The sequence below is a fragment of the Phocoena sinus genome, chromosome 16 (assembly GCF_008692025.1).
Source record: "Phocoena sinus isolate mPhoSin1 chromosome 16, mPhoSin1.pri, whole genome shotgun sequence".
NCBI lineage: Eukaryota > Metazoa > Chordata > Mammalia > Artiodactyla > Phocoenidae > Phocoena > Phocoena sinus.
In genome coordinates this window covers 28,987,082-29,014,980 of record NC_045778.1, presented here as the reverse complement: position 1 = coordinate 29,014,980, position 27,899 = coordinate 28,987,082, and the positions used below count along the sequence as shown (strand labels likewise).

General features: G+C 49.9%; 1 protein-coding gene across 1 annotated transcript in view; it reads left to right on the top strand.

The window, feature by feature from the left end:
* KCNMA1 (potassium calcium-activated channel subfamily M alpha 1) overlaps positions 1 to 27,899 on the top strand; it is a 753,854-nt gene that overhangs the window by 210,866 nt on the left and 515,089 nt on the right. Inside the window, 1 exon segment of the mRNA XM_032608356.1 lies at positions 10,066 to 10,227. Coding sequence (XP_032464247.1) covers positions 10,066 to 10,227 — 162 coding nt within the window.

Sequence of the window (27,899 nt, the reverse complement as noted above, 5' to 3'; positions counted from 1 at the left end):
AGAGCCTTAGTGCCTCAGTTGCTCATCTTTAAAATGGGCATAATAGTGCCTAACTTGCAACCTTGTTAACAGGATTAACCAAGAGAACACGAGGCATTCAGAAGGTTACATCCATTATCACTCTTTCTGAATTTACGGTCCTGCCTCAGACTCGCCTGCCGTGGTTACAAGTGCTTCCTCACCTGGAAAACAAATGTGATTTTCGTCTTCTGACTGGGGCCCCTGTAATGGTTTTCTTGCGTCTGTGGTTCTTGAGCCATTCTCCCAGGGCAGGCTGCCCTGCAGAATGGCAGCTCAACCGCCATGTCTTTGCAGGTGAGCAGGCCTGCTTGGAACCGGCCCGGTCACTCTGGCTGAGGGATCAGAGCTGAGGTCTCGGCTGATCCAGTTCCGAGCCTCTGAGGTCCAGATAGTGAATTCTGGACTGTCATTTATATGGTCCTAATTGATTGAGAAGGAGATGTTTATTTTGCAGACGTGGTGTACTGGCTGAGATGGATGCATCAGTCCTGAAGTTTGAACTGAGGGGTTGACTTACTAATTTCAAGCAGCAGATGTGGCCATTTGAGAACACGTCTCACCACGGGATACGGTGTCTGATGGGTCAGTTTATTCCCAAATTGGCACCCCTTCCCCTAGGCCATTTCTCCAACTCCCTCTCCATACAGGGTTGATTATAACCTGATGTCTGTGCTACAAAATTTTGTCATTTAGAAGCCAAAGGGTAGAAGATGATTGTTTCAGTGCCAGTAATAAACAGCATCTTATAAGGAGATTCTATCTCTTCTTTGTGCGTTTCGCCTATCCTGAGGCAGCAAGGAACAGAAAAAAAGACATGGCCTTCGGCCTTAGAAGAGACTGGTTTTAAATTTCAGCTCTGCCGCTTACAAGATGAGTGATCTTGGAAGTTCCCCAACCTCTCTGAGCCTCGTAACATTCCTACCTTGCAGGCTTGTTCTGAGGATTAAATAAGATGGTGTAAAACTGCCAAGGAGAGAACATGGCTTGTAGAGACAAGGAGTCAAGGATTTCCTGAGAGCCAGCTGCCTCCCCTTGGTCCCCAGGGCACTGGGAAGCAGCTTAGAATGGCCCTGAGAAGGGCCAGAAAGGACCCCCATCCTCTCCCAGCATCTTACACTGCTGGGGTGGGGCAAGTGCAGGACTCACAGTCCAGGTGTCGAGGTCAGGCGGTTTCGGAGCTAGACAGAACCTTGGGGAGCGTTTACACAGCCCTTTTGAGTTTGAAGCAAGGAAGCCTGAGGCACAAGGTGGTCATCGACTCATTAGAGGGCACCTGGCCTTCTGCTGTCACCTTTTTCCTTCCGCGGTGACCTGTGTCTTCACGCACAGCACAGGGGACCCCTAGAAGTGAGAATCTGGACACTGCCCCTGGAAAGCCATAGCTAAAAGCACGCGTGATGATGAGGTGTCTTACCAGGCAACACGATGGTTTTCTGACATCCCAGAGCAATTGGCTTTGCCTGAGCTTCTTTTTCAGCTCCTGCAGCCGGAATCTGTAGTCGCCCTGCCCCTTCCCTGGATGTGTAGCCTGTAGTTAGCAGATGCAGTAGCTGCTGGATGGGTTCCTCTGGCACAAACACGGTGCCCCAGGTGTACGTGGGGTCCCGGCGGCTGGATGAGGAAGCCTCAGGGTGCAGGGGAGGCTCCGTCCTGACAGACAGAGGTCGGATCATCGGAACTTCCCAGGGGCAGAACCGATTCCACCACCCACTGACGGCAGTTCCTGTTGGGGGCCCGAGGCTTCTGGTGCCTCGTTTCCCTGTCCCTGAGTGCCAGAGTACCTATCTCTTCCCTTCTCTCCCTTTGCAGAACTCTCACTGTGAAAATCCCAGCTGGTGGTGCCCACATGCTGCTTTATTTGCTTGAGCTGCTTGAGGTAATCGGCCTAATCCCTCATATGCAGGATTATCGTTACCTGGGAGAATCCCAGGGCTGGGCCACCCTTCCAGGATATGAAAGAAGCCGTTGGGGGCAGGGGAGGACGTTTTCCTCTTGGCCGATTTGGAAGGAGTCGGGGCGGCTGGAGGACCGTTTCCCAGCCTTTAGGCCTGGTGAAGACCTGAGGCTGAGGGACAGGATGGTGGCCTGCACGGAGGTCCTGGAAGCCCCGTGGGTTTATAGGTGTTGATGCTCAGGCATTTCTGGGTCTTAGGGCACAGGATGCCATCATCATTGCCATGAAATAGAGCCTCTTCTAAAAGCTAAAAGAGGCCTATGGGTTTTTACTCAGTGGATTTCAAACGTTTCTTCCTCAGAAGACCCCTTTACTCAGGTACGGTCTAGTACAGAACCTTAATAGGTGAAAACGGCTCAACGTAGCGGTGCTTTGATTTTCATGGGGGCCAGGGGCCTCGCCGCCTCTGCCGTCCCTTGCTAACCCCCTAAGGCACCTGACAGAACACAGTGCTGGCCTCTAAGGGACAGAAAACGATGGGTTTAACCCCCTGTTTCCCCTCATTTTCCAGATGGGGACTCTGCTCACTCAGAGAGGTTAAGCGACTGGCCAGGGCCACAAAGCGTGTGCCTGGCAAAGCCCGGGCTAGAATGCAGGCCTCCTAACTTGCAGCCCAGAGCTCCTGGCCCTGCTACTATCCCTCTAACAGGAGACGAGGACTTACGGACTCCTGCTTTGTGGTCAGCTGAGGGCAGCTGCGCGCCAGGCTGCTGGGTTGTTTTTGCGGGGTGAGAGGGGGCAGGGAGAGGCGGGGAGCTGCTGCTGGGGATGGGGTGAGGTTGGGGGTCTCAGGCAGACTGAAGCAGGATCCGTCAATGCAGGCTCAGGAGAAATGGCTTTTTGATGTCGACCAGGGAGATTTGAGGACCAAGTGGGACTGTGAGACACAAGGGGAAGACAGGTGGAGGTTTCCGGGTCCTTCCTTTCCCCACAGCCCTCTGGAAGTTGAGCACCCAGGAAATCCCCATAGCACCAAGGCCCTGGGCAGAGAGAGGTGCAGGCCTGGGGCTTCCAAGGACGGGAGATGCTCTGGTCGCCGTGAGTGCCCCACCCCTCGGGTGCCCCGGGCCCTGCAGTCTTGGGCTAGGATTCCCTGTTAAGGATGCAGATGGCATGAGGGAAGCCGGGAAGCCATCTCGTCCTTCAGCAGCATCTGTGTAGAGAACCTCAGTGCTGAGCAAGAGACCACGTTCATTTCCCATCTGCTGCTCTGCTCCACGAAGGGTGATTTTTGGTTCCAAGCCGGTTCTTGATAGAGAAAAAGAATCACGTTCCTCTGTCCTTGTTTTAACCACCCTCTTAAGGCACAGGGACCTTGAAGAAGGGTCTCTGCAGTACACGCAGCAGAATTAAGAGTTCCTGATGGTAATAAGCCTCTCCCGGGCACTTTGTGACAGCCCGGAATCCTTCTGCACGCGTTATCCCTGGGAGGAAGTCAGCTCAGGTGCTTGTCTCTTTTTGGTGTCAGACAGCGGGGTTTAAATTCCGACTGTGTCTTCCTGGGCCAGCTGCTTAACCCCGCATCTGCAAGTGACGCATTCAGACCCACCTTGTAGAGTTACTGTGATGATGCTCGGAAACGGTGGCTGGTTATCGTTACCATCATTACTTACTAGTAATGTTACCTATTCTAGTTATCATGCTTGCCAACGGTTGACTTCCCATCTGCTACAGCTCTCCTTCCCTCCCTCCCTTCTTTTTATACTTCTACCATCCCTCCCTCCCTCCCTCCCTCCCTCCCTCCTCTCTCCTTCCCTCCTTCCCCCTTTCCCCCTTCTTTCCTACCTTTCACCAAGATGTATGAAGTGCTTACTTAGTCTGAGCTCGTAATGTTTCATTGTTGAGGATACAGCGGTGAACAAAAGAGACGAAAATGCTTGCCCTCGTGGAGCTTACAGTCAGTGATGATTAAAGTCTTCAGGCTGCCAGATGGTGGGATAAATGCTCTGGAGAAGCGTGGAGCATAGATGAGGAGTGATGGGATTGGGGAGGGCTGGAGGGCTGGGGGTGTCATGTTCAAGGGGGGTGGGCAGGGAAGTGCTCACCCATACGGTGAGGCTTTGAACAGAGTGTGAGGTGAGGGGGCAGCCGTGGCTGTCTGGGGCAGGGGGAGCAGCCAGTGCAGTCAGCCCCAGCTTGGAGAGGACCTGGAACATTCTGGCAGCACAAGGAGGCCAGTGCAGCTGGAGCGAGCAAGGGAGTGAGTGGGAGGCTTGTAGGATGACGGCAGGAGCGGGCAGATTAGTGGGTTGCACTGTGTGAGGTCTACGGCTTGTCCTTCGACTGGGATGAGAAACCCCAGGAGGGGGTCGGCATGGCAGCGACACGATCTGACTTACATTTTGAAGCGTGGTTCTCCTCCCAGGCAATCACTGCTTAAACAACTTCCCTTTCTAACTGACATGTAACTAAACCCGAGGCAGACTTGGAGCTTTGCAGGGAGTGGGTGGCCTCAGCAGGGATGATCAAGGTGACTCTGGAATCCTCCTCCATCCCTACAGGTGTGGTGCCCAGGGTGGCCTTGGCACCTGGCACCTGGGGCTGAGTGAGCCCAGCTGGGCAGGAGTGGCAGAGGCTCATAGGGAGGGTGTGGCCAGCACAGCGGGCCACCTGGAAGGACTTGGCAATGCCAACATTCTGTTCGTGCCCAGGGAGATAACCAGGCCCTGCCCAGCAAGGTGCAGGCAGGTGGGGATCTGAGAGTTGAGCCATGATGCCATCTTTGCCCAACCTTCATAAAGAAGTTGGTACTTTCAGAAAGTGCTGTGTTCCTCCTTACCCCAGATTATATGGCGGGATGTATCCCTATTTACAGAAGAGGCTTTGAGAAATGAAATGACTTGACCAAGGCCATCCAGAGAAGCTGGACTTGGGTATCTTTTGATCCTCAGAGCTCTTCCTACCACACCACAGACTTGAGGCTCCCAGTATACTGGGTCCAGTGAAGGAAGGGTGAGAGACAGAGAGACAGCCTGGATCTGAGGACCAGAAGCGGTGGGGTCCTGGGGTTAGCACAGGCCTGCTCTCCCACGCTGGGCCAGGGCAGCTCCCACTGCTGCGGAAAGCTGGGACGTTTGAAGATGAGACGTGTTGCCCTGTGGGGCTCCCACACCCAACCCCCCATATCAGGCCAGGTGGAGGCTTCCGCTGGCCCTGGGAACACTTGGGATCCAGATTGCAGGCTGGCGAGGCAGGGATCTGCTTGGGAGTGATGGGTCCCCTTGGGCTAGATTTGGTGGACTCATCCTCTTGGGGAGGCTACAAGAGGGAAGAGAAGTAGAGCCAACTGGGGGTTTGTGTCTCGGCTTGGTGGTTCCCAGGTAGGCAGGGTGGCACTGGGCATTGTGACTTCCCTCCAGGCCCTCCGTATTCGGGGTTGGCATCTGAAGGCATGGCTGAAGTTCCTTCTCAGGCTTTGGTCTTTGACCTGGTGCTTCGAGGGAAATGCCCAAACATCCAACAGGTACGTGCTGTGGACAGTGATCGCCTGGCAGGTGACTGTGGTCCAGTCAGGCCTTTGGCCGCAGGGGACATAGTAGGGGCGAGGCCCTCCGTGGCCATGTCAGAAGTCACTGAGGGGGACGGCGAGAAGGCAAGAAGGGGTGAGGCCGCGTGCCCAAGCCTGGCCCGTGAGAGGCTGCCCGTGTGGGCCTGCGATGGCAGGGGGCTGCCGGCCAGCCTGCTCCCGTGTCCACGCAGCCTCCTGTGCTTGCACCCGCGCCCTACAGCCCTCCCCATCCTCCAGTCCAGCACTGAGATTAGAGACTGTCAAGTGTGTCCTCAGGAGGCAGCTGTGGCTTCTTTTGCACAAGACTCTGGTGGGAGACAGGGCAAGACGGAGCCTCAGGAGGGTGGCTGCGACTGGACCTCCGCTTTCCAGGACATCCCCAGGCCCCGCCCAGTCTCATCTGTTCCCTACTCCTCCCTCCTCCTTATTCCTCTCTTCCCTCAAAGCCTCCTTTTCTCCGTTTCAGAAAATCTCTGATGGTCTGTCTGAGGCTAGGGTAGCTGGAGCCTGTAACTGGTGGGGTTCTCTCTTACACACACACGCTCTCTTTTTCTCTCTGTCTCTCTCTCTTCCCGGAGGATGAGCAGGAATCAGGGCCAGTTCACTCCTGACACCAGGGGGAGCCTGTCTGGCCTAACTCAGGAGTCCTCCCGGCAGGGTGGCGGGGTCGTTCTCTACAGTGGGAAGTGGAAGGTGTGGGGATGGATGGACGCCCACTTGGCGGGGCACAGGAGAGAAAGCAGTGTACTGGGACCTGGGGGGCAGCCTCCCTCTGGTCCTCGGTCGCCTCATCACGATGGGAAGTTGGTCTAACGGAGCTTAGAGTCAGAGGGATCTAAGAGGCCACTTGGTCCAGGGATGACTCTCCGCAGGAATCCCTGCCCCCACTGTCCTGGGGGAGTGCCACACAGCTCCTGCTGGAACCTGTCCAGAAGTTGGGCATCTTACCTCCTGGTGGCCTGTTACCTAGTTGAAGCCTCATAGCTGTTAGAATCGACGCTCATTTATCCTCTGTTCTGTAATTATTTATTACGGTGTCCCTCACAGAGCCCCCAGTTGACGGTGCGGTTTTGACTGAATATCCTTGGAGCCAACCCGTCCCACAGCAGCTGTAACTACCACGCCCCAAGCCCTGTGCTGAGCACCAGTGCATTGCTTATCTCACATAAGCTTCACCATCACCTTCCTGGGGTCTGCATGCCTGTCCCCATTTTACATGCAGGAGGCTGAGCTTGTGAGCTAACATGTCCCAGGTGGCCAGCTTGTAAGTGGCAGAGCAGACCTAAGGCCAGATGGGCTTGCTGCTTCCAGCCCGAGTTCTCAGGCTCTGTGTGCCTTCCCCTGAGAAATACCTGCTCTCAGTTGGCCTGTCTGTAAAATGGGGATAATTCCACCTGCCTGTCGTATTTATTACAAGGTCTAAGCAAGATAATGCAGAGAAGGCACTTAATTTTTACTTGCTGGCCCCCAGTTCTGGCTTGGTAAATCGTGGTCAATCGCTATTGTAATGGGCTCTGTTCCTTACCACTCCTCCCCCCAAACCCACCCCGTGTGTCCCCAGCAAGACCACTTAACCTCTCTGGGCCTCCGCCCCCTTTCTCTGGAGCAGGAGTTACACCTGCTCCCGATGAGGGATGCTTGGCCAGAGTGAGGTCAGTGGTGCAGAGGGGCTTTCCCTCCAGGCCGAGGAGCGCTGACGTGGTGGCCTGGCATCAGGCTCTGCGATGTGCTCGCCTCCCTGCTCCCCCAGCTCCCCACCTCGAGTCCTGCCTCCACAAGTAATTAATTATGCTCACAACATCTTGTGTAAGCAAATAATAACGAGAGCATTATCTCCCTTTAGTCCGTGTTTTTCCTTGCCTATTGTAAAGTAATTAAAATAATGAATGACTTGTAAAACAGTAGGTAAGAGGGCTGGCAAGAGAGCTTATCTGCCACATACCTCTTGTGCTCTGAATTACTGACACATGGAAACCACTGTGACTGGAGAGGACTCCCTGACTCCCGGCCCTTTGCATGCCATTCCCTCCTCCAGGGTCAGCCAGGTGGCTGGGGAGCCTGCACCCCCAGGATTGAGGAGCAGAGAGCTAGCTGGTCCTTCAGGCCCCCAGGCTGTGGCCCTGGACCGGCTCAGAAATGTCTCTGGGAGGCATTGCTCAAAAGGAGCCATAAGAGCCTCTGATTTGAGGGTCTTCTCTTTGCCCTGATCTCTTCCCTGTCTGGGCGAAGGGAGAGGCCAGGATCGAGCTGAGGGTTACGATTCATGTTCCATTTCACATCGGGGCAGTGATGATCAAGCCAGGTCAGAACGATAACAGGCAGTGGTGCTCGAACTGGGCTTCCCAGAGCAGCAGCAGCGGCAGCGTTACCTGGGAACTTGATAGAAACGGGGGTTTGCAAGTGGGGCCCAGCCCTCTGTGTTTTCACAAGTCCTCCAGCCGGTTCTGACGCTGCTGAAGTTTGAGAACCACCGCTCGAGTGTCTCTGCTTCCAGGAGAAAGAGGGAGGTGGTGAGACTGATTCATGAAACGTGTACTGTGTGCCGTTGGACACTATCTAATCCTGCCAACACCTGTGGGGCAGGCAATATGGTCCCCATCTTACCAGGAAGGGGCAGGAGACCTGCATCTACGCCTTTAGTTACTAAAGGGTGCCACGCATCAGCGTCTCTGTCTCTTCCAGGACACCCACCCTTGCAGTCTCCACGTGGCTGAGGCTCGGGGCCCTAACAGGTCATTGGGACTGGCCTTAGGTGGCTTGGGCAGCTGGCTCCACAGATGTCAGCAGGCGGCCCCCAAATATGCCCACCCTGTGCCCCTGCCCCAGGCCTCCTTTTGGACTCTTCCAGCGCTGGGGGGGCCCAATACACTTGGAAATTAAACATGAGTGCCTGGTGTTACCGATGTTCCGTTTGCCCAGTGTCCCTGAGTCGGGGTGGCTGGCGGGGGAGAACCAGGCATCAGGAGCAGCTTCCTGCCTGCCTACAAGTCCCCAGGAGGATGACTCACTCAGTGCCTCCCAGCTCTCCTTTCCTCATTCTGGCCCACCCCCACTCACTGCAGATCTAGATTTTCACCTCTGCCTTTGGATTTTCCTCCTCACTCCAATTCACAGTGATCCCCAGGGTCAGTTTGTTTTGTTAATTCTAGCATTTTAAATGATGAACATAATTTTGCTGGCATCTTTTTAAACATCTGCGTCTGCAAAAATAATCTCAGTGGTTATTTGAGTAGGGAGCCCAGTTACATTTAAATTTTAGACAGTGAATGGGTTTTTAATATAAGTATGTCCCATGCAATATTTGGGACATACTTATACTTAAAAATTATTTGTTGCTTAGTTGAGATTCAAATTTTGCTGTGTTTCCTGTATTTTATTTGGCAACCCCTAAGCCCAGGCTCTATAGTGAGTGAGGGGCTGACATTCATAACCCTTTTTATTCCTTCTTTCATATTTATTGAGCCAACCATATACTAGGCTCTCTTTTAGGCACTCAGGATTCAGCAGTTGGGGGAGGCAGACTGTAAATGAAATAAGTAAGAGAATTATGGAGTGTGTTAGAAATTTTAAGTGCTTTGGAGAAAAACAAAGCAGAGAGGCAGTGCTGTCAGAAGACAGTTGGAATTTTAAAAGGGTAGCCAGAGAAGAAGTATTGAAAAGGTGATATTTGAGCAAAGATTTGAGAGAGGTGAGGGGGTAAGCCATGACCCTCCGTGGGAGAAGAGTATTCTAGGCAGAGGGCACAGTGCACGCAGAAGTGTACAGGTTAGGACCCCATGTGGGGCTCAGTTATCTGATGAAGTCAGCCTCGATCCTCAAGCACATTTTTAGCTACAAAGGGGAATTTATTTTCTCCTGTAACGAAAAAGGTCTGGTGTGGATTTCAGGCACAGCTGGATCCAGGTGTTCAAATGATGACATCAGTATTCTGCCATTTCTAGTTTCCTCTGTGGTGGCTTCATTCTCAGGGAAGGATTACCTTTCTTATTCTTTCCAGCAAATGTCCCAGGCTTGAGTCATACTGGGTTGGCATGGGATCGCATAACCATCCTTGGCCCAATTGCTGTTGCCAGAGGGGTGGACTGATCTGACTGACCAGTCTCCATTCCTGGAGACAGGGTGGACCTTCAGTCCCTTTTGAACCACACAGACTGAGATGAGGAGGAGGTGGGGTTTTTTTTTTTTAGGAAAGTAGGGTATGTCTGTGAGAAGGGTATGAAGGCTGGGCAGGTAGAGATTACAGAATGCTGACCTCACTTCCTGTCTAGCCACTCTGTGACCCTAGACAGGATGGTTTCCCTCCTGAGTTTTATGACTTTTTTTTCTTTAAAATCAGAAGAGAATAATTTTATTCTTCTTTCTTTCACAAAGATATTTTAAGAGGAAACAAAGGAAAGATCCTTTTTAAAAAGATTAAAAAAAACAATCAAAGCCGTAATCCGTTCCTTCTTCCCAACCCCTGTACCTTCAAGCCAGTGCCCACCTCAGCGGGGGCCCGTCTAGCTTTGATTCTTTTGGGTAGCTTGTGTTTTTTAAATCCACTTGGTGGCTATGTCTCAACCCTTGTTCTCTCTGTTGCCAGGAGGCCCAGAAGATTAACAATGGCTCAAGCCAGGCAGATGGCACTCTCAAGCCAGTGGACGAAAAAGAGGAGGCGGTGGCAGCCGAGGTCGGCTGGATGACCTCCGTGAAAGACTGGGCGGGGGTGATGATATCTGCCCAGACGCTGACCGGCAGAGTCCTGGTGAGTCCCCAGCTCCCTCCTCACATGAGGAAGTCTGCTATCTGGTCCGTGATCTCTCTGTTTATGGGGATGTGATGTTTCGCCACGTCTTCTCCAGGCCATTGGCTATTGGGAGGTGGGGGTGAAGGGCGAGTGCTTACTTGTGGTCATGGGGGGGGGGTCTTTGTGCACAGCTGAGCCAGCGATGTGTGGGGCATTTGCAGAGTGGGCCACTGTTTGGGACAGAGAGGTCTGTTGGAGAGGATGTAGAGCATTTCCTCTGCTAGCAGAAGAGGTGTGCACGTGCAGACACACAGTGCACACACAGACACACACGTGCACGCTTGACAGTCTTGGAGAGGAGAAGGGGTCAAAGAAACGTGTGCTCAGAATTCTGCAGAGGCTCCATAAATGCCGGAATCCAGGGAGTTTTCTCTCTCTCTCTCTCTCTCTCTCTCTCTCTCTGTGTGTGTGTGTGTGTGTGTGTGTGTTTGGTGGCCTTCTGAGAATGTTACTGTTGTCCTCTGGCCTCCAGAGTTTTCTAGTCTCCTGCCCTGTGTGATCAGGGTCCTGCTCCTGGTAGAAATCCTCAGTCATGCTGGTGGTGAAACTCGTGGGCAGCCCACCTGAGACTACTGGCCCCGTGCTTGGAGCGTTGCTCGCGTGACCTTACTTCTGAGGAGGCTGTCTCCTAGCCCCACCTGCAGTCCAGGCTCATCCTGCCTCTCCTCTGTGTATTTCCCACATTCTCTCTGACCTGCTTGTGTGGAGCTTGACTTCACTGACGGGCCTCCTGAGCTCCTGCTTCTTGGCAAGGATTGTGGGTGGTACAAGCCTGTAGTGACCAACCATCCCTGTTTACCTGGGGGGCCTGGGACATGGTTCTTTTGGTGCAAAGACTGGGAAAGTTGGGGGCGAACAGGCACGAGTCGGTCACCCTGGTCAGGCCAGGCTCCTGCCGTAGGGGGGCTCCTTCCCTGGGTAGCCCTGCCCTCCAGCTTTCTTGGGTCTGATCAGAGTCAAGAGTTTCCCTGAGAAGGGTGTTGCATTCCAAATAACTTGTCGTGATTCGGGAAGCTGTTTTGTATGGGCTGCCCTTCCTGGACCTGATGCTGGGGTGCGGTCATGAGTCATGTGGCTCAGAGGTAGAATGAATGGGGGTTTCCAGATGGTTGGGGGGATCAGAGATCAGGCAGGGAAGCTGGAAGATAGATGCCATCGCTCTTGATGTTTCGTGGCAAAAACTCAGTGGAAGGTGATCATAGATGTTGGGAGAGTGAAGTTTCACTGATCAGAAGCCTCCTTGGGGGGAACTCCACATTATGTTTGGGATAAATATCTCACAAACCGCTTGAGGGAAGGAGTAAGTCACTGAATGTCATGCTTGAGTCACAAAGGTGGTGGCCAAAGAGCCTTCAAGGAGAACAGGGCTCTGTTAACTGAGGGACCAGTGGGAGCTGAGCCTTCTGAAGAATCTGGGTGTGAAGCCCTAGCTGATGTTAATTGGTGGCAAAATAGAAAGTGGAGCAACTTAAAGCTGGGATTTTGGAAAGGAGGAGAGAGAAAGTGGTGAGGCCAGTTGCTGTGTGGAGGAAGACGGCGGGGGACAGTCTGGGTCAGTGGGACCCACGAGAGACTGGGCAGCCCTGAGTGTCTCATGAGGAATTGAACGTGGCTAGTTGTGGGCTGTGCTGTGTGACCACCACCCTCATCTCCCCTCCAGAGCCTTCTGTAAAGTCCCTGTTGCTTTTTCACACTTGTGTGTGAGTGGATTCTGTGTGGAAAACTTAAGGAGGTTGAATTCTGGGTCTGGGCATTCACGTGGGATGAAAGAGAGGCAGTGCGTTCTCTATGTACGGCGGTGATGGATGGGAAACAGCAGACAGTTTGGTTGTACACATGTGCTTCCTTGGTGCTTCCCTGTGGCCGCTGAGGACCATTCTGATTATCTTCATCAGCGTCATCTAAGAGATACATCTAGGAGATACTGAACACCAACTCTGGGCCAGGTGCTTTTTCACCCCCGTGAAAAACAAGGCATGATCCTGATTCCGTTGCACTGTGGATGGAAGCTATTGAAGGAATGTCTGGAGGAGAAATGCTATGAGTACGCACATTGCGTGTGAGTGTGTGGTGGGGAGGCTGAGTGTGGGGGAGAAGGGGGTCAAGAAAGCCTTCACGGGGCTTCATGGGGGGAAAGCCTTTGAGCTGAAACTTCCATTTCAAGATGAAGTGAGCACATTTGATGATAGAGACGATACCAAAAATAAAAACATAGCCGAGCTTGAAGGCAAGGGACTACTTAGTGGGCCAGAAGCTGAGAAGAACACCTAATGAAACAGAAGGCATTTGAGTTGAGCTTGGCAGTGTGGGTTAGGATCCTGAAAGTCAAAGGAGAGGAAATGATTCCACGGTGGGGGAGCAGCAGGCAAAGTGCATGGTGTGCTGTGGGAATGAGGCCTGGGCTGCCAACACAGAGGCACCTGAGGGGCAGTGAGACTGGGAAAGTGGGCTGGAGACAGCTAGTCAGGTCTTTAAATGCCGAGCTAAAGACTTTGGACTGAATTTTGCAGGAAAAGGAGATTTTGAGGGAGGGGCATCATCATGATCGGTGATGGTGCCGGGAGAAGCACAGACGGGCAAGTTAGAGACTAAATTGCTGAGGCAGGAGCTCAGGGGTGCTAGGACGGTTGGGACAGTGAGCTCCTGGGTCAGGACACAACAGGAGAGGATTGCTGCAGTGGACCCAGTGAGGCAAGGCCTGAACTAGCACCACGCGTTGGAGGCACGTAGGTGATGTGTGTGATATTTGGAAGTAGAAGCCACAGGCCATGTGCACCCAGCAGCCACCTGGATACTACTGCTGATGACATTCTTAAGGGCATCTTGGGAGCCAGGCACTGCGCTAAGCCCTATACATTATAATCAGGTTGTAGGGCAAGGACCATGTTGTATTTGTTGCATATCTCCCACTTTGCTGTTGTGTTGTTAGGGGTTCATGACGAGGAAGCCAGAAAACCAGTCTTATCAGTGAATTCATGTCCATTTTACAGTTGAGAAAACCGAGGCCTAGGAAGGGCAGTGAAGTGACAGAACCAGGCTCGTACCTGCAGGCCTCCGGACTCCCCGTCCAGTGCTCTTCCCGTGTCGTTACTTCCTGTTTGAAGATAATACCTTCTTTTTGAAGCCACTGTCAGCTCTTGCTATGGCTATGACATTTTGACAATACTGTCTCTGAGCCAATTAGGTCCTGAGGCTGCTTGACCTGATCCTTTTAACATTTGTGTGGACAAGCGTGGTGCACCCAGGCCTCCTTGCCTGGGACTGCCCGTGAGGCTAGCTGCTCTCCGAAGGTCTCCTTGGAGGAGATGCTGCCTGGGCTGCTCTGGTGCACTCAGGATGGAGCAGTCCCCCTGCCCAGCGAGCAGGCAGCCCAGAGTTCAGGCGGTACCTTCAGAACAGACCTCTCCTTTAGAGAAGGCAGGTCCTGCTCTGAGCAAGGAACACATTTCATATTGCAGGCTCCATGCTCAAGGGAAGGTAGCTCTGCCTGTTCAGAACTCAAAGCTGTGTTTGTCCTGAACTGCCCCAGTGTTTATCCTTGCAACAGTGGGACTCAGGCGAAGAGTAGACACCAGCTGTGCAGTCTCCCTTTTCCATGTTTAATGTGTTTTCCTTGACGCACAGCTCAGGAGCTTGGGCCCTCCACAACTGGGCCCCTTTCTCACCTGTCTCATTGTGACAGGTGAGAGTTTCAGAACCAGGGCATGGTGGGTAAGGCCCAGCTGGGGAAGGATTCGCCAAGACAACCTCCGCGTACCAGTAGATTCACTGGTTGTCCAGGATCTCTCAGATGAGCACATCATTCATTCAGGAAGCACTTATTTCTCACCTGCACCGGGCGCTATTCCAGGCGCTGGGCACAGGACGGTGAGCACCTGAGATCCAGGGTGTGAATTATTTATGTTGATAAACTAGATAAAAAGTTGTAGAGCTCAGTGTAAACAGTGACAAATGCGAGTCACCATTTGCAGGTGCTTTTAATAGTTAACACCTGGAGCTTCATCATCAAAGTGAGAAACATTCCTTGACCAGTTCGCAGAATAGCCTGTCTTTGTCTTGTCTCTCTCCTCGGCACTCAGGCTTAGCTTTACAGAAACAGCAGTACTGCACAGGGCCTTCTCTTGGAGCGATGGCTGAGGGATTCTGTGTCAAAGTGTACCCCCAAACTGTCAAGGATTACTGCTTCCCTTATCTTTTTGTAAAAGTAAAAATATTTATTATTTTCTGATTCTAAAGTTGGTGTGTGAATTCAAAATTGGGGATACCAAATTTTGATCAGTTTGATCATTTGATATACCAAAGGATGGTCACTTCCACTTTGGGATTTGGAGTTGGTCCACAGTGAGGGACATTTCAGTGTTGCAGTAAATGCCATTCAGATGCCTCCCAGCTGTTTGGGTGTTGCTGGGGACTTTGTTCACTACATCTCACGTTATCTGCTTCTGCACAGACGTGGGTAAGTTCTTTGTGCCAGGATTGCTGTGGTGAACCTCCAGTGAACAATCTAAATTGGGAAAAAGGATCATGGCCCTCTTTCTGTAGTGGCTGCTGGGAGCCAAGTTTGTGGCCCATTGAAACTACACAGCATCTCAGGGTTTGGCTTCTGTGTATTCATAGCCTCCCGGCTTCGTCCTCAAGTGTATTCTCTCATTTCCCTTTTGCCTCCTATTTGAACTTTACACGTGTGTGGTTATATGCTCCATAGAGCTTTGTGAGCTGAATGAAATCTTTCTGAGAGTAAGGCAGTACAGGCAGACCTCGGAGATACTGCAGGCTGAGTTCCAGACCATTGCAATAAAGCGAGTATCGCAATAGAGCAAGTCATACGAATTTCTTGGTTTCCTGGTGCGTATAAAAATTATGTTTATACTATACTGGAGTCTGTTAACTGTGCAGTAGCATTATGTTTTAAAAAGAACACTGTACGTACCTTAATTAAAAAATACTTTATTACTAAAAAATGCTAATCATCATCTGAGCCTTGAGCGAGTCATTTACTGACATCAAAAGATCATCGATCACAGGTCATCATAAGAAATGATGACAAAGTTTGAAATACTGCGAGAATTACCAAAATGTGACACAAAGGCATGAAGTGAGCAAATGCTGTTGGAAAAATGGCGCCTACAGACTTGCTTGAGGCGAGGTTGCCACAAACCTTCAATTTATAAAAATAAACAAACAAACGAAAACAAAAAACACAGTATCTGCGAAGTGCAGTAAAGCGAGTTATGCCTGGATATATAAATAAAAAGGGCAAGAAGCACACAGTGGGCTTTTGTATTGTTTGGTTGTACTTTATAGGCCAAAATTAATATTAGAGATAGTCTAGTTCAGGGTTAAGTTTTTCTGTAATGGGCCAGATAGTAAGTATTTTAGGCTTTGCAGGCCATAGAGACTCTGTCACAACTATTTCACTCTGCCATTGTAGTTTGAAAGCAGTGCAGACAATACATGGGTGTGAGTGTGTTCCAATAAAACTTTATTTATAAAAACAGGTGGTGGGCCAGATTTGTTTCCTGGGCCATAGTTTACTGATTCTTGGTCTAGTTCAACTACTCCTTATTTTATAAACTAAGAAAGTGAGAGGCAGAAATTGAAAGAAAATTTTTAGGAAGTGATTTCCTAAGACAATATAGTATAAGAGTGACACTACCAGTGAACCCATTTATCATTTTTTTTTTTTTTGCGGTACGCGGGCCTCTCACTGCTGTGGCCTCTCCCGTTGCGGAGCACAGGCTCCAGACGCGCAGGCTCCCCGGCCATGGCTCACGGGCCCAGCCACTCCGCGGCATGTGGGATCTTCCCGGACCGGGGCATGAACCTGTGTCCCCTGCATCGGCAAGCGGACTCTCAACCACTGCGCCACCAAGGAAGCCCACTAGTGAACCCATTTATAATGGGGAAATTTATGGACATACAGATACATACAGATAAATATAGGCACACACACACTCATACCATCTCCATTAGCCCCTCGTTTCTGAATATTCTTATTAATTTCCACATTAATCTCAGAGTGACTGTCTCCTTAAAAAAACTATGTATTGTGGACAAGCATGACCTCACCTCCAGGTGTGAGCAAAGTCTGTAAATGGCTGGGCTGTGCAGCTTCTCAGCCCCTGTACAGATTCAGTCTTTTGTGCTCACTTCAAAGACTGGTCTTGCCAACATAGCTGTCAGCTCCTTGAGCAAAGATAGAGCCTTTAGAATGACTCCTTTTTGCTTATTTTCCTCATATTCCCGTGCTACTACATTTAAATATTGCTCCAGGAAACATACATATCTAATCCATGAACTGAAAAAATATGCTACTTGCTTTACTGTCTGGGGGATGATTTGTTGAAATAAGGAGGAAGAAAAATGCTAGTCTTTCCCTTTATCTTCCTAAATACACTGCATGTGTGGCATTTTATATTAACATAGTATGCATAGCCTGGACCCGTTCTATCCTTATCTCCTAGGGCCCCAAAGAAAATATGTAACAAGTACACCTTTCAAAGAGAAATAATCCTATTCGTTTAATAGAGTTAAACAGATATGTTCACTCCTGTGCTGTTTGCACCTGAAATTGGACAAGTTGAACGAAATGGAGGGCACATGGGCACAGCTTAATCACATAGGTGACATCATTGACTTTGTTTCTCTCTTTAGGTGCCTCTTGGTGCTGGTGACAGTTCTCATTAGCATTCTCTACTTTTTATTTTCAGTGGTGCCTGGTTGCAAATTCACACATACCTCACATTTCAGTCTCACTCTCTCTTCCTCACCTCTGCTCCCTTCCCTTTTCCCCTCCCTTTTTTTTTTTTCATTTTAGGCAAATCTACATAAAATGTCTATATCCCCTGCAGGTGATGATGCCCTATGTAGCAGAAAGATCACAGGTTGCATGGGCCTGTAGTTTTACTAAGAATGCCCCCATAGTGAACAGGTAGATCCTGCTTTATGTGCAGTTGAGAATAAATTGAGATCTTGTTTGAGTTTATTTTAACTCTCCTAAGCGAGGCTTCTTTTAAAGGAACCGAGTGGTAATCCACCCCCTCCCAGGACTTAATAATGGCTCTTTATTTTATCCTGTGCATAAATAGAGTTTATATTTGGGGTGTGAATCAGTAAATCAAAGAAAGTGTGCTTTATTTATATTATTAAACATGAAAGTTTGTCTTTGATGAAAGGTGCACTAGATTGCACTAGATTTGTTACCTGGGACCCAGCATCATGGAGTGAGAAAACGAGTCAGAGAAGTCACTTGAATTCAGCCGGAGCCCATGGTAGGTAGTGAGCTGCCTGTCACTGGAGATGGTCAAAGAGAGGCAGGATCTCATTTGGTGGCGCCGTTGCTGACGGTTGGTCAGACTTCATCCTCATGGCTTTAGTTGGGTTATACAGAAAACTAAGATGTCAGAGATGGTCCAGAATAAAAATGCTTACCTGGAAGTTGAACAGACTTCGTTTCTCATCCCTGTTTTGAGATTGTCCAGTGTGTATCAGCGTGTGAGTCTCGAAAAAGTCCTGCAGTAAGAAAGCAGAAAGACTTTGGCCCAGCATTTCCCACTCCCGTTTTAACACGGAACCCTTTCCCCATGAAACATCTGTGGGCATCACAAAGGATGCACTCTGGGAAACATTTAACCAGCCCAGGGATTGTCAAACTGTAACCCATGGGCCAAGTCTGGCTCACTGCCTGTATTATACAGCTCACAAGCTCAGGATGGTTTTTACATTTCTAAATGTTTTTTTAAAAATAATCTAAAGCATGTTCTCTGACATGTGAAAATTATGTGAAGTCAAATTTCAGTGTTCACAAACACAGTTTTATTGGGCCGCAGCCATGCTCTCATTTACATATTGTCTGTGGCTGCTTTTGCAATGCACTACAGCAGCAGAATTGAGTAGTATCCACAGAGTCCAAAATATGCCACCCCAAAATAGTCACTGTTTGGTCCTGAAACAGAAAGCATTTGCCAACTCCCAATCCGGATCTTCGCGTTCTCCTTCCGCTCTGTGACTGGCCAATGTAAGTGGCCAACAGGACTTGTTCCCATGATTCAAGGCAGTGGATAAAATGTACCATCTAGCCTCTTCTTACGGAGACCCTCTACATTTACTTCCACAAGCTCAACTAAATGATACGGTAGAGATGGGGACACAGAGGCCAGAGCCAGGTGGCCCCCCAAATTCCACAGCTGGCTCAGCATAGGAATTTCCCCTTCCCAAGGTCAGTGGAATGTGTCTGGGAATTCTCTAGCAGGGTCACTTTCTGTCTCCCCCTCTACCTGCCTGCGTCCCCTGCAGTCAGTGTCCCCCAGGCCCCGCCCGGTAGCCTAGCGTCTAGTGCCTACCATGGAAGACACCCCTGATCCAGACCTGCAGGCCAGGTGCCTCAGCCACGCCAGCTGCCGGACTGTGCTTCCGGTCTGCAGGCCATATGTCCTGTTTGCCAGCTTCTCCAGCATATTCTGTAAAGAGCAGCTGTTAATTTTACTAGCTGGTGGGTTGGCTTCTCTGGCCTCCCGCCGTGAGAATGAAGGAGAGTTTCAGAAGTCAATCCTCGCAGAGTTCTGGAGAGAGGAAGAACCTCCTGGCACAGGAACAGCTTGCTTCGTCCCGGCTGTTCATCCCTGGCTCCCACGGCCTCTGGTGGCAAGTATTGGGTTGGCCAGGTCAACCCCCTACTTAGGCTGCTGCTGCTTCTCTCCTCTGGGGATTTTGCTGGGAGTGGGTGTCTGTTTTGTTCTTCTGTCTCATCCGTTTGTTTCCTTATCCATCTATGGCCACTCATCCATCCATCCATCCAATCCACATAACTTCATTGGTGTTCCCTGGCACACAGAACTGAATGTAGCACCCAGTCAGTGGATGCCCGATAAATAAGGCAGGACCCCTCAGGGCTTTCCCTTGTCTCTGTTCACTCCGTTTCAGCTTCTCTGTCTGGGCTGGGAGATAAGAGTCCTGCCCATGGCTGATCCAGCGTCATCTGAATTGGGGCTTTTAGTCTTTTGCTCTCCATCTGGCCTGGTGTCTCATTTGATTGGAACTAACAAGAAGGATAGATGGAACACTTAGCATCCCCAGATCGCCAGCTCCTGCTTTCCTCTCTCCATGGGACGTGCATCCTTGGGAAGGGATGCCTTGGCCCGTGGAGGGCTGCTGTGTGTGGTACGGCCGGGCAGTTAGGAACCCAGCTTCTACAGTCATTCTGCTGAATCTCACCTCTGCCACTCTGTAGGGCTTTTCCTCTGGGCTAGTTGCTTCATTTTGGTGCCTCAGTTTCGTCATGTGTTCAATGAGCATAATAATAGTCCCTGCCTCTTAATGTCGTTAGGAGGATTTGATTCATCAACATATATGAAATCTTCAGAATAGTGCCTGTTACGTGGTTAGTGCTTAATAAACATTTGCTATTATTATTTTTGTTATTATTGAGTGAGCCTAGTCACCATGTCATGGAGGAAACGTGCTGGTATGGAGACACACAGGGGTAGGGAGTGGAGGATAAACCCTTTCCTGTGGTAGGGATGGAGCAGCCCTTAGACCTCACCAAACCTCAGATGTCGTCTCAGAGTGCTGAGCTACTGCTGGGCGTGGCCATCTGAAAGGGGTCTGAGTATCCCAGGATCCAGGTTTGGGTCCAGCCAGCTGATGATGTTTGGGCCATGCACACAATTCAGGCTCTGCCGTTTCTGAAGCTGGCTCTTACCATTGTCCAGTCAGCCGGGAAATTCTCACTTCATATAGCTGTCCTGAGCTGGCGGGGCCGGAGGGCTGGCAGGCTTTCCCTGGGAGCTGTACATTGTAGGCACGTGTGTCACAGGAAACACCCTGGCAGTATGACAGATGAATCTTGTGGAAAGAGGGTCAAGTGTACTCACTCTGGTTCCCGTATCCAGTCATCCCTGGATGTGGGGTGAGACTGACAAACACAGGGCTGGTTTCAGAGGGCACGTCAGCACCCTCTGATGTGGGGAGATGTCTTTAATGTCCATTCTGGCAGGCAGCAACCACAAATCCGTTGGAAGGATGCAAGGAAGTGCGTTAAGTCACCAGAAGATAAGGACACATGTTCTACTGTACGTGCCAGGCATCTCCTCTGAGCCATTCATCCGCTTCTTCAGACATTCCTGGAGCACCTGCGAGGTGTCAGACGCTATTCAGGTCACTGGACACATATTGGTTCTTCTAGCGAAATCTGTAAAGTGAAATCATCCCAGGTGTTGAAAGTGAAAATGTTACGTTGCATTTTGCTACACTGCTTCTGGGTGGCAAGGTTTTTGAAGTAGTTTGGTGATAAATCAGAGTCTGTGATCTCTCCATCCATCCTTGGACAGGCCTGGGGGCCCAGGTCTTCTATTCCTGATCATGTATCCTGTGTCTTCCTGCTACTGGACACAAGGGACCTGAGTTTAACATTATATGACTAATGTTAAACTAACTCTCTCCCTCCCTCCCTTGCCCTCCCTCGCCCTCCCTCGCCCTCCCTCGCCCAGCCAGTAAAAGCTGGTGCCCCCTGTAGGCTTTGTAGGAAACGGAGCACCTGTATTTGGAGCCCACCATCTTGGGCTGGGACACTTTTCTCACCTAGCTTTTCCCCTGGGGCCTTCGGGGAACGCTGATGGTTTAACAGCCCCTATTTGTCAGAAAAACATCCTTGTGGACTGAGACTCTCCTTGGAGCCTCCACTTCAGCTGTGAAGAAGTTTGTTTAACAGGGAGACTCAAAAACAGATGACGATGATGACGACAAAGTTACCAGCCATTGTCGTTGCTGGGAAGCATGTGCTTGGAAAGTCACACTTGGGACCACAGGCGAGCTGATGCTTCCAAGTTTATTTACTAGGCCATGTTTAGGAGGAGGCAGACTGACTCGTGCCTCCAGGCCCCAAACACCCCAAATTCGTACACTAAAAGCCTCATTTTTAGGTACAGAATGAGGCTTTTTCCAGAAAAGCAACTACTTGAGAAGAATGACAACAGAAATCCACCATTTGCCCTAAAAATTTTATTGCAGAAAATGTTCCCGTGTGTTTGAGTAGTGAGGGAACTAGGACAGGACATTTGCTTCTCTGTCTTTCTTTAGGAAATTAGGGCACTTGAAAACTCAATTAAATGCACCCAGGCCTCTTAAGCACCAGGGCTATCTTTCTGCTCGTCTAATTAATTGTAGTTCATAAAATTGGCCCCGTGCTGACATGGAAGGCACAACAAAGCTGAGGATCCAGGGGCCTGAGTGGAAGCTTGGTTCCTGCTTCACAAGCCTCTGGGGACACAGATCTTTCCTGAGGACATCCGGGTTACCTGTAAACTGTACGTGCCCTCCTTCCGGGGCAAGCAGACCTCTGGGCCTTCCTTGTTTGTTGGAGGTGGGTTAATCGGGACAGTAAATGGACTGGGCATATACTGCTTTCTTGTACCTGTAGAGAAGCCAGGATCCAGAGAATTAATCTGAAGTGTTGAGAAACCATCACCTTCCCAGACTGCTTTAGTGAAGAGGCTTTTCCCCATTTTTCTCTTTTCAGCATTTTTTTCTCCCTTCATTCCTTGGTGGCTGTTGAGGAAGTAGCTGTCCTAAGGAAAACAGGGAGCCGCTCATTGAAAAGGAGAGAGGAAGACAAGGCCCTGTTCCCACATCAGCCTCCCTCAAATTTTGGCTTTGCTCACACTAAAAATAGCTTGAAACGGAGGCCAAATGACAAAAAAGGGGCATTTCACAGGGCAGAGGCTGCCGGCTCCCTGGCGGCCACATGAGGCTGCCGGGCGTGTTAGCCTCTGGGCCCCAACTTGCACAGGAAGGCGAGGGGTGTGGAATCCCATTGGGAGGGGGCCGGACCATTCTTCTTCTGTGTCACGCGAGATCTATCTGGAGTTAATTCTACTAGTCGGGCACTCAACCTTCTGCCTGGGCTTATGGCCCAGGGGTGACAAATAACTTCCTGTGAAGGGGGAGTGGCTGATTGCAGGGGCTGCTTAATCCCACAGACCCCTGCGTGGGCTCCCGGGGAAGCCGCCATGAGGCGGGCGGTTTGGTTTCTTGGTCATCTTCGATCTCTGCAGGAAGAAAGCTTAGATCATCAGAAAGAAGGAAAGGAGTTTACTCACCTAGCTTCACACAGTGTGTCAATCTGGGCCTTGGGGATTGGTGATGGTGTTCGAGATCAATTTGGGATACGAGAGCAGAGGTGACCATCGCTTCCTTTCATCTGAGAAACTGTGATCTGCAGAAAACTGTGGGTTTTTTTCTTTAATAATGTTTTTTGAATTAATTAAAAAAATTTTTTTTTTGGCTGCATTGGGCCTTCGTTGCTGCGTGCGGGCTTTCTCTAGTTGCGGCAAGTGGGGGCTACTCTTCGTTGTGGTGCTCAGGCTTCTCGTTGCGGTGGCTTCTCCTGTTGTGGAGCATGGGCTCTAGGTGCACTGGCTTCAGTAGTTGTGGCACGCAGGCTCAGTAGTTGTGACTCGTGGCCTCTAGAGCATAGTCTCAGTAGTTGGGGCACACGGGCTTAGTTGCTCCATAGCATGTGGGATCTTCCCGGATCAGGGATCGAACCCATGCCCCCTGCATTGGCAGGCGGATTCTTAACCACTGCTCCACCAGGGAAGTTCCAGAAAACTGCATTCTTAATCCGGGCTCTGTCGTGACATTTCTGGTGACCTTGGACAAGTCCATTCCCTTTTAAGGTTTTGATGTGTCTGTGGATAAAACAAGGGAGTAGCAATAGTCTGTTCCCTTGAGTCCAAAATGTTTCTGTGTTTTCTCATTCCCTTTAGTGTCCTTCAGTCAGCAAAGGCAGTAAGGGTCTATCTCAGACCTGTGGTGCCCTTGGCAATGTGCTAGGCACTGGGAGAGCTGCAAAAGGAGAAAGAATAGTTCTTTCTCAGCTGCCAGAGCACCTGGAGAGATGCAGGAAATAGTCAAGGACCGATCCTGCCTGGCCCTCCCCTGGCTTTGCGTTTCATTTAAAATAAAAGCATAAACTCTCCTTGTGTCATTAGGCCTCTGCCTGTCATTTGTCTCCTGTGATTCTTTTCCTCCTGGACTCCTTTCCAGGTGCATCTCCATATGCAGAGAAGGGAAGCACCTGGCAGCAGGAGCAGGGCTGTAACCATGGAGTTGGGCAGGAGGAAGGATGCCTTAGGAGGAGGGGTCACATCCTAAAGGGCCAGTTCCTCCCTGGAGAAGTTGGCTTCTTTTAAATCATTTCAGTCTTGGATGCCCCTCCTTGAGCCATCGTCAGATAGTCAGAAACCTCTGAGGGGATCACATTTTGACTTGGTAACCCCACTGGCATGAGAATCGACTTGAAGAGCCTTCTTTCCGATTGAGCAGCCTCTGCTTGGGGCAACCCTGGTTGAGATATGGCCTCTGTCCTTTGCTGTTTGCATCACTTTGATGGAAGTGCTGTTGGAGAAAGTCTCAGAGTTCCTGCAAAGTCTGTTCCTCTTCTGGTCAGAAGCAGCTCCATCTCTTCGTACCTGTAAACGTTTCATAAGAGGCACGTTTATTTAAAATAGGGACTGGCAGAGGCCCCCCAGGAGGGGTTGTGGAGCAAGGAAACGTTACCATGGTAAGAGTCATTTTTTACTTTGGGAGCAAGGTAACTGATGTACCCAGGGGGCCGGTGGGAGCTTCCAGACTAACCTCCAAATGTACAGCAAAGGTGTGAATACTGTGCGTATTAGTGGGTTTGATGTTGCAGTTTCCCCCAAATGAAGCTTTATTTCAGGTGGACTTCTTAGATGAACTTGAAAAACAACCACAACAAGCCCTCAATTTGCGGCCTATTTCAAGTGTTTCCAGTTTGATGAACGTGATTTAAGCAAAGACTGTCCATATCCTTGGGAGTTAGGACTGAGCCCTTCCTTGAATGCTAAATGACTAAACATCATTGTTTCTTTTATCTGTGCCTGATATGCAAACAAGTAGATTTTTCTGGTGGTTTTCCCTAGAAAGTTTCAATGCTGAAGCAGATTTTCATAGCTCCCTGGACCAGAGGGAGTTACTGTGCTGGGGGCTCAGGGTTCTCTCCAACAGACCAGCCTCGTAGAGGCAGTTCAGCAAACCACCCTTCCAGCCTCGAAAGATCCAATTCTTCTTCCCCGGGTTACGATGGAGAGATCCAGATACAGAGAACAGAAATAAATAAGTAACCCCATTCTCTTTCATTTAACTCTCTTTTAGACACAGCCTCTGGTGTTGATTATTTCTGCTGTAGATTTTGTCAGCCCTTGAATCCCGGTCCTTTTGCCAGAGGTGGTATATTTTAGAGATGAAAAATGACATGAAAAACAATCTGCTTTCCTGAAAGGTAATTTTGTGTACGTGAAACAGACACATTAAGCCACTTACAAGTGAGATGTTTGTTCTCGGGGATTTGGAGGAAATCTGAATTTCTAACTCTGGGCTCTTTAATAATTTTCAAAAGAACTGAGGGTAATAAATGTCTTTGAACTTCCCCAGGCTGTCTTTTCTTCAGTCATCTTGAAGCATTTGAAAAGGAACAGAATTCTCTACCTTGATGAAATCCGTAAGAGGATAGAGGGGACATTGGCCCCAGGAGGAACTTTTTAGCAGAATGAGGGAACCTAAGGTAAAGAGGTCTAAGAAGAATGCACAGGGTCACTTTCGGAGCTTCAGACATGGGTTTAACGGAAGGGCCTTCCAGCCAGTTTTTTCCTTCTTAGTCTTGGTTGCTAGGGCTTGGAAAAAAGACCAAGGAGAAAAGGAAAGAGACAGACCTTAGTTAAAGGTATCCATAATGAGAAGTATTGTGTGACATGCAGCATTTTATAGCTGTGGTGTTCAAGGATTAGAAGAGGTCTAGTCCAGGGATGGTGAATAGGTTCCATCTCCAGGGCCCATTGCAATTAATCAGTAGTGGTTACTGAGGATGCTTTACTGAAGATTCAAGGCTCAGCAACAGAGTAATTGGGGCTACTGCTCTACAGAATGCTGTGATTGATTAGTGATGTCTGCCATGAGCAGTGGCTTGGAGGGTGGCAGTACCAGTGTTATTTCTGCCTTATTCTGCCTTAGTTATCTCTGTTCTCGATCATTTTCCCTAAAGTTTACTTTATGGGTGATTTAAGTGAGGCTTGTCCACAGTCAGTCAGTCCCAAGCAGCAAATGGTCAAGAACCCATGTTTCCTGACTCTGTGTAGTATTTGGTACCCTAGCTCCATAGATTAGATCTCAGAGGAGCAGCAAGTCGTCAGCTTCCTGGATGAGACTTCTTTTTCTTTTTCTTCATATTGCAGCCTGACTTCAGATTTTTCCATCTGGAGACTTTCTTGAGTGTCTGGAGAAGTGGGAGGGGGTAGATTTCAGATCCACAGTGATCCTACAGACAAACAGAAATGCAAGCACAATTTTCCCATTTATTAGGTCTCCTCTCAAAACGCTTAGCACAGAGCACAGGTCGCTCACAGCCCTCCCTCTGCAAAGCTTTCCCCTCGGCCCACCCCCGGGGTTCCGTTCTCCCCATCTCTGAAGATGCCTTTCTCCACATCCCACTCCCCCTGCACCGTAAAAAGCTTTTGGTGGGGGGTTGTTCTGCCATCATTTCCTCTCTTGCTTCAGAAGCCTCGCCTTCTTTTTCTTCCTGTTTTCTCCCTTTATGTTTTATCTCCTCAGGTGTTCATGCTCACATCTTAATGGCTATGCTTGCAAAGATAAACTACACTTTGCCTCTGACCAGAAGCAATTTCTGCCCTGACTTGAACTGAGAAGTCTGTAAGCGTTGCTGGGTGGGAACAGCGGTAGAGCCCTCAGCTTCGTCCTGGGGGCCATAAAAGTTTGCTGAGCTTTCATTGCCTCCATCAAGATGAAAATGGGATTCCAAGCCTTCAAATATGATAGATGAATAATAAGGAAGACTCTAGCTTTTGTCAGAGCAAAGTTCTCTGTACCAGTTTTATGAGCCTACCTATTATGGCATTCTCTGGCATCTTTTCGATCTGATGTAAAAGAGAACCTTCTCTGTGAATTCCTGCAACACTGTGGCTGGATAGAGGATTTCACACAGTTTGTAGATCTTGGGGAAGGCTGACACATCATGTTCTTGAGCCATAAGTCACCCCCGCACCCCTCGCCCATTCCTCAATGCTTGCTCCTTCCCTTCTGGTGTGATGGGAATTGGAATAGAAAGCTCCATTCGCTGTAAGGCCCAGGCTGGGTTGAGATTCTGGGGAGGTGATTGACAGGGCACTGTAACAGACAGGACTGCAGTTTGAGGTACCAGGCTGTCTTTCACCTTTGAGGTGGCTAGGGTTCTTTGTCACGATTGAATTTGCCATCTTGGCTTCAGTAACCAGCTGCATACAAATGGGAAGAGCTCAGCCTACATTTCCAGGCACTGCTTAGGAGAGCCCCATGTTTCACCTTCACAAGTTGTCCCTGTGCCACTCTGGGTGGCTGGGGACGTGTCCAGTGAGTGCTCCCTAGAACTTGTTTCTAATTTGAATGATTGGGTGGGAAACTGATACAGACATCTTACATCATAGCAGTAGCCACATCCTGTGGATTTGCCCTCCATGCTTCTGCCTCCATTGTCCTGGTTTAGACCCTGTGACCTCTTGCTTGACCCATTATAACAGCTGCTGTGTCACACTCCCCATTTGCCCCATCTCCTCCCTTTAGTCCCCCTTGCGTGCCATTGTCAGATGAACTCTCCCTGAAGCCAGCTTTGCTTAGGTTCCCCCATGGCTCAGAGACTTTCAGTGGCATCTCATGACCTGAAGCCCAAACTCCTTATGCAGATGGTCAGAGCTGACCATCATCTGGCCCCCAGTCTCTTTCCATACAGCCTTCCCTCTCTTCTCCAGTGTTCTTGTGTGTTCAAATCCTACTACTCTTTAAGATGCAGTGCGGGGTTTTCCCCTCCTCTGTAACTCACCACTCATACACTAGTGCAGGTGACCTGTGTGCCCTATTAAAGGCATCACCCAAGGGGTTAAGAACACTGGCTGTAGAGCCAAGCTGGTTGAAGTTGACTTTTGGTCTGCCATGTACTAATGTAACCTTGGGCCAGTGGCAGTCCTACAGACAGTGCCTATTTTGTAGGATTATTATGAGGATTCAGTGAGCTAATATCTATAAGGTGGTTAGAACAGTAGCTGGCACGCACTAAATATTATATAAATTGTTTGTTAAACAATTACAGTAAACGGTAAATACCTTGAGAATAGGAAGCATGTGTTTTTATTTTATTTTTTTGCGGTACGTGGGCCTTTCACTGCTGTGGCCTCTCCCGCTGCGGAGCACAGGCTCTGGACACGCAGGCCCAGCGGCCAAGGCTCACTGGCCCAGCCTCTCCGCGGCACGTGGGATCCTCCCGGACCAGGGCACGAACCCGTGTGCCCTGCATCGGCAGGTGGACTCTCAACCACTGCGCCACCAGGGAAGCCCGGAAGCATGTATTTTAATATTATAATCCCCTTTGTCTTGCAGTGGGCTAAAATAATCCTGAACCAGATTGCTGTGAGAATGAAATTAAGAGAGGGAAAACACTTCGTCACTTCTTCGTTCAAGTGATATTATTGAGTATCTGGAAGTACCAGGCACTCTGCCAGGTAGTTGTTAATGATCAAAATGGAATGAGATATTGTTTGAATATTCAGGGAGCTCACAGTCTAGGG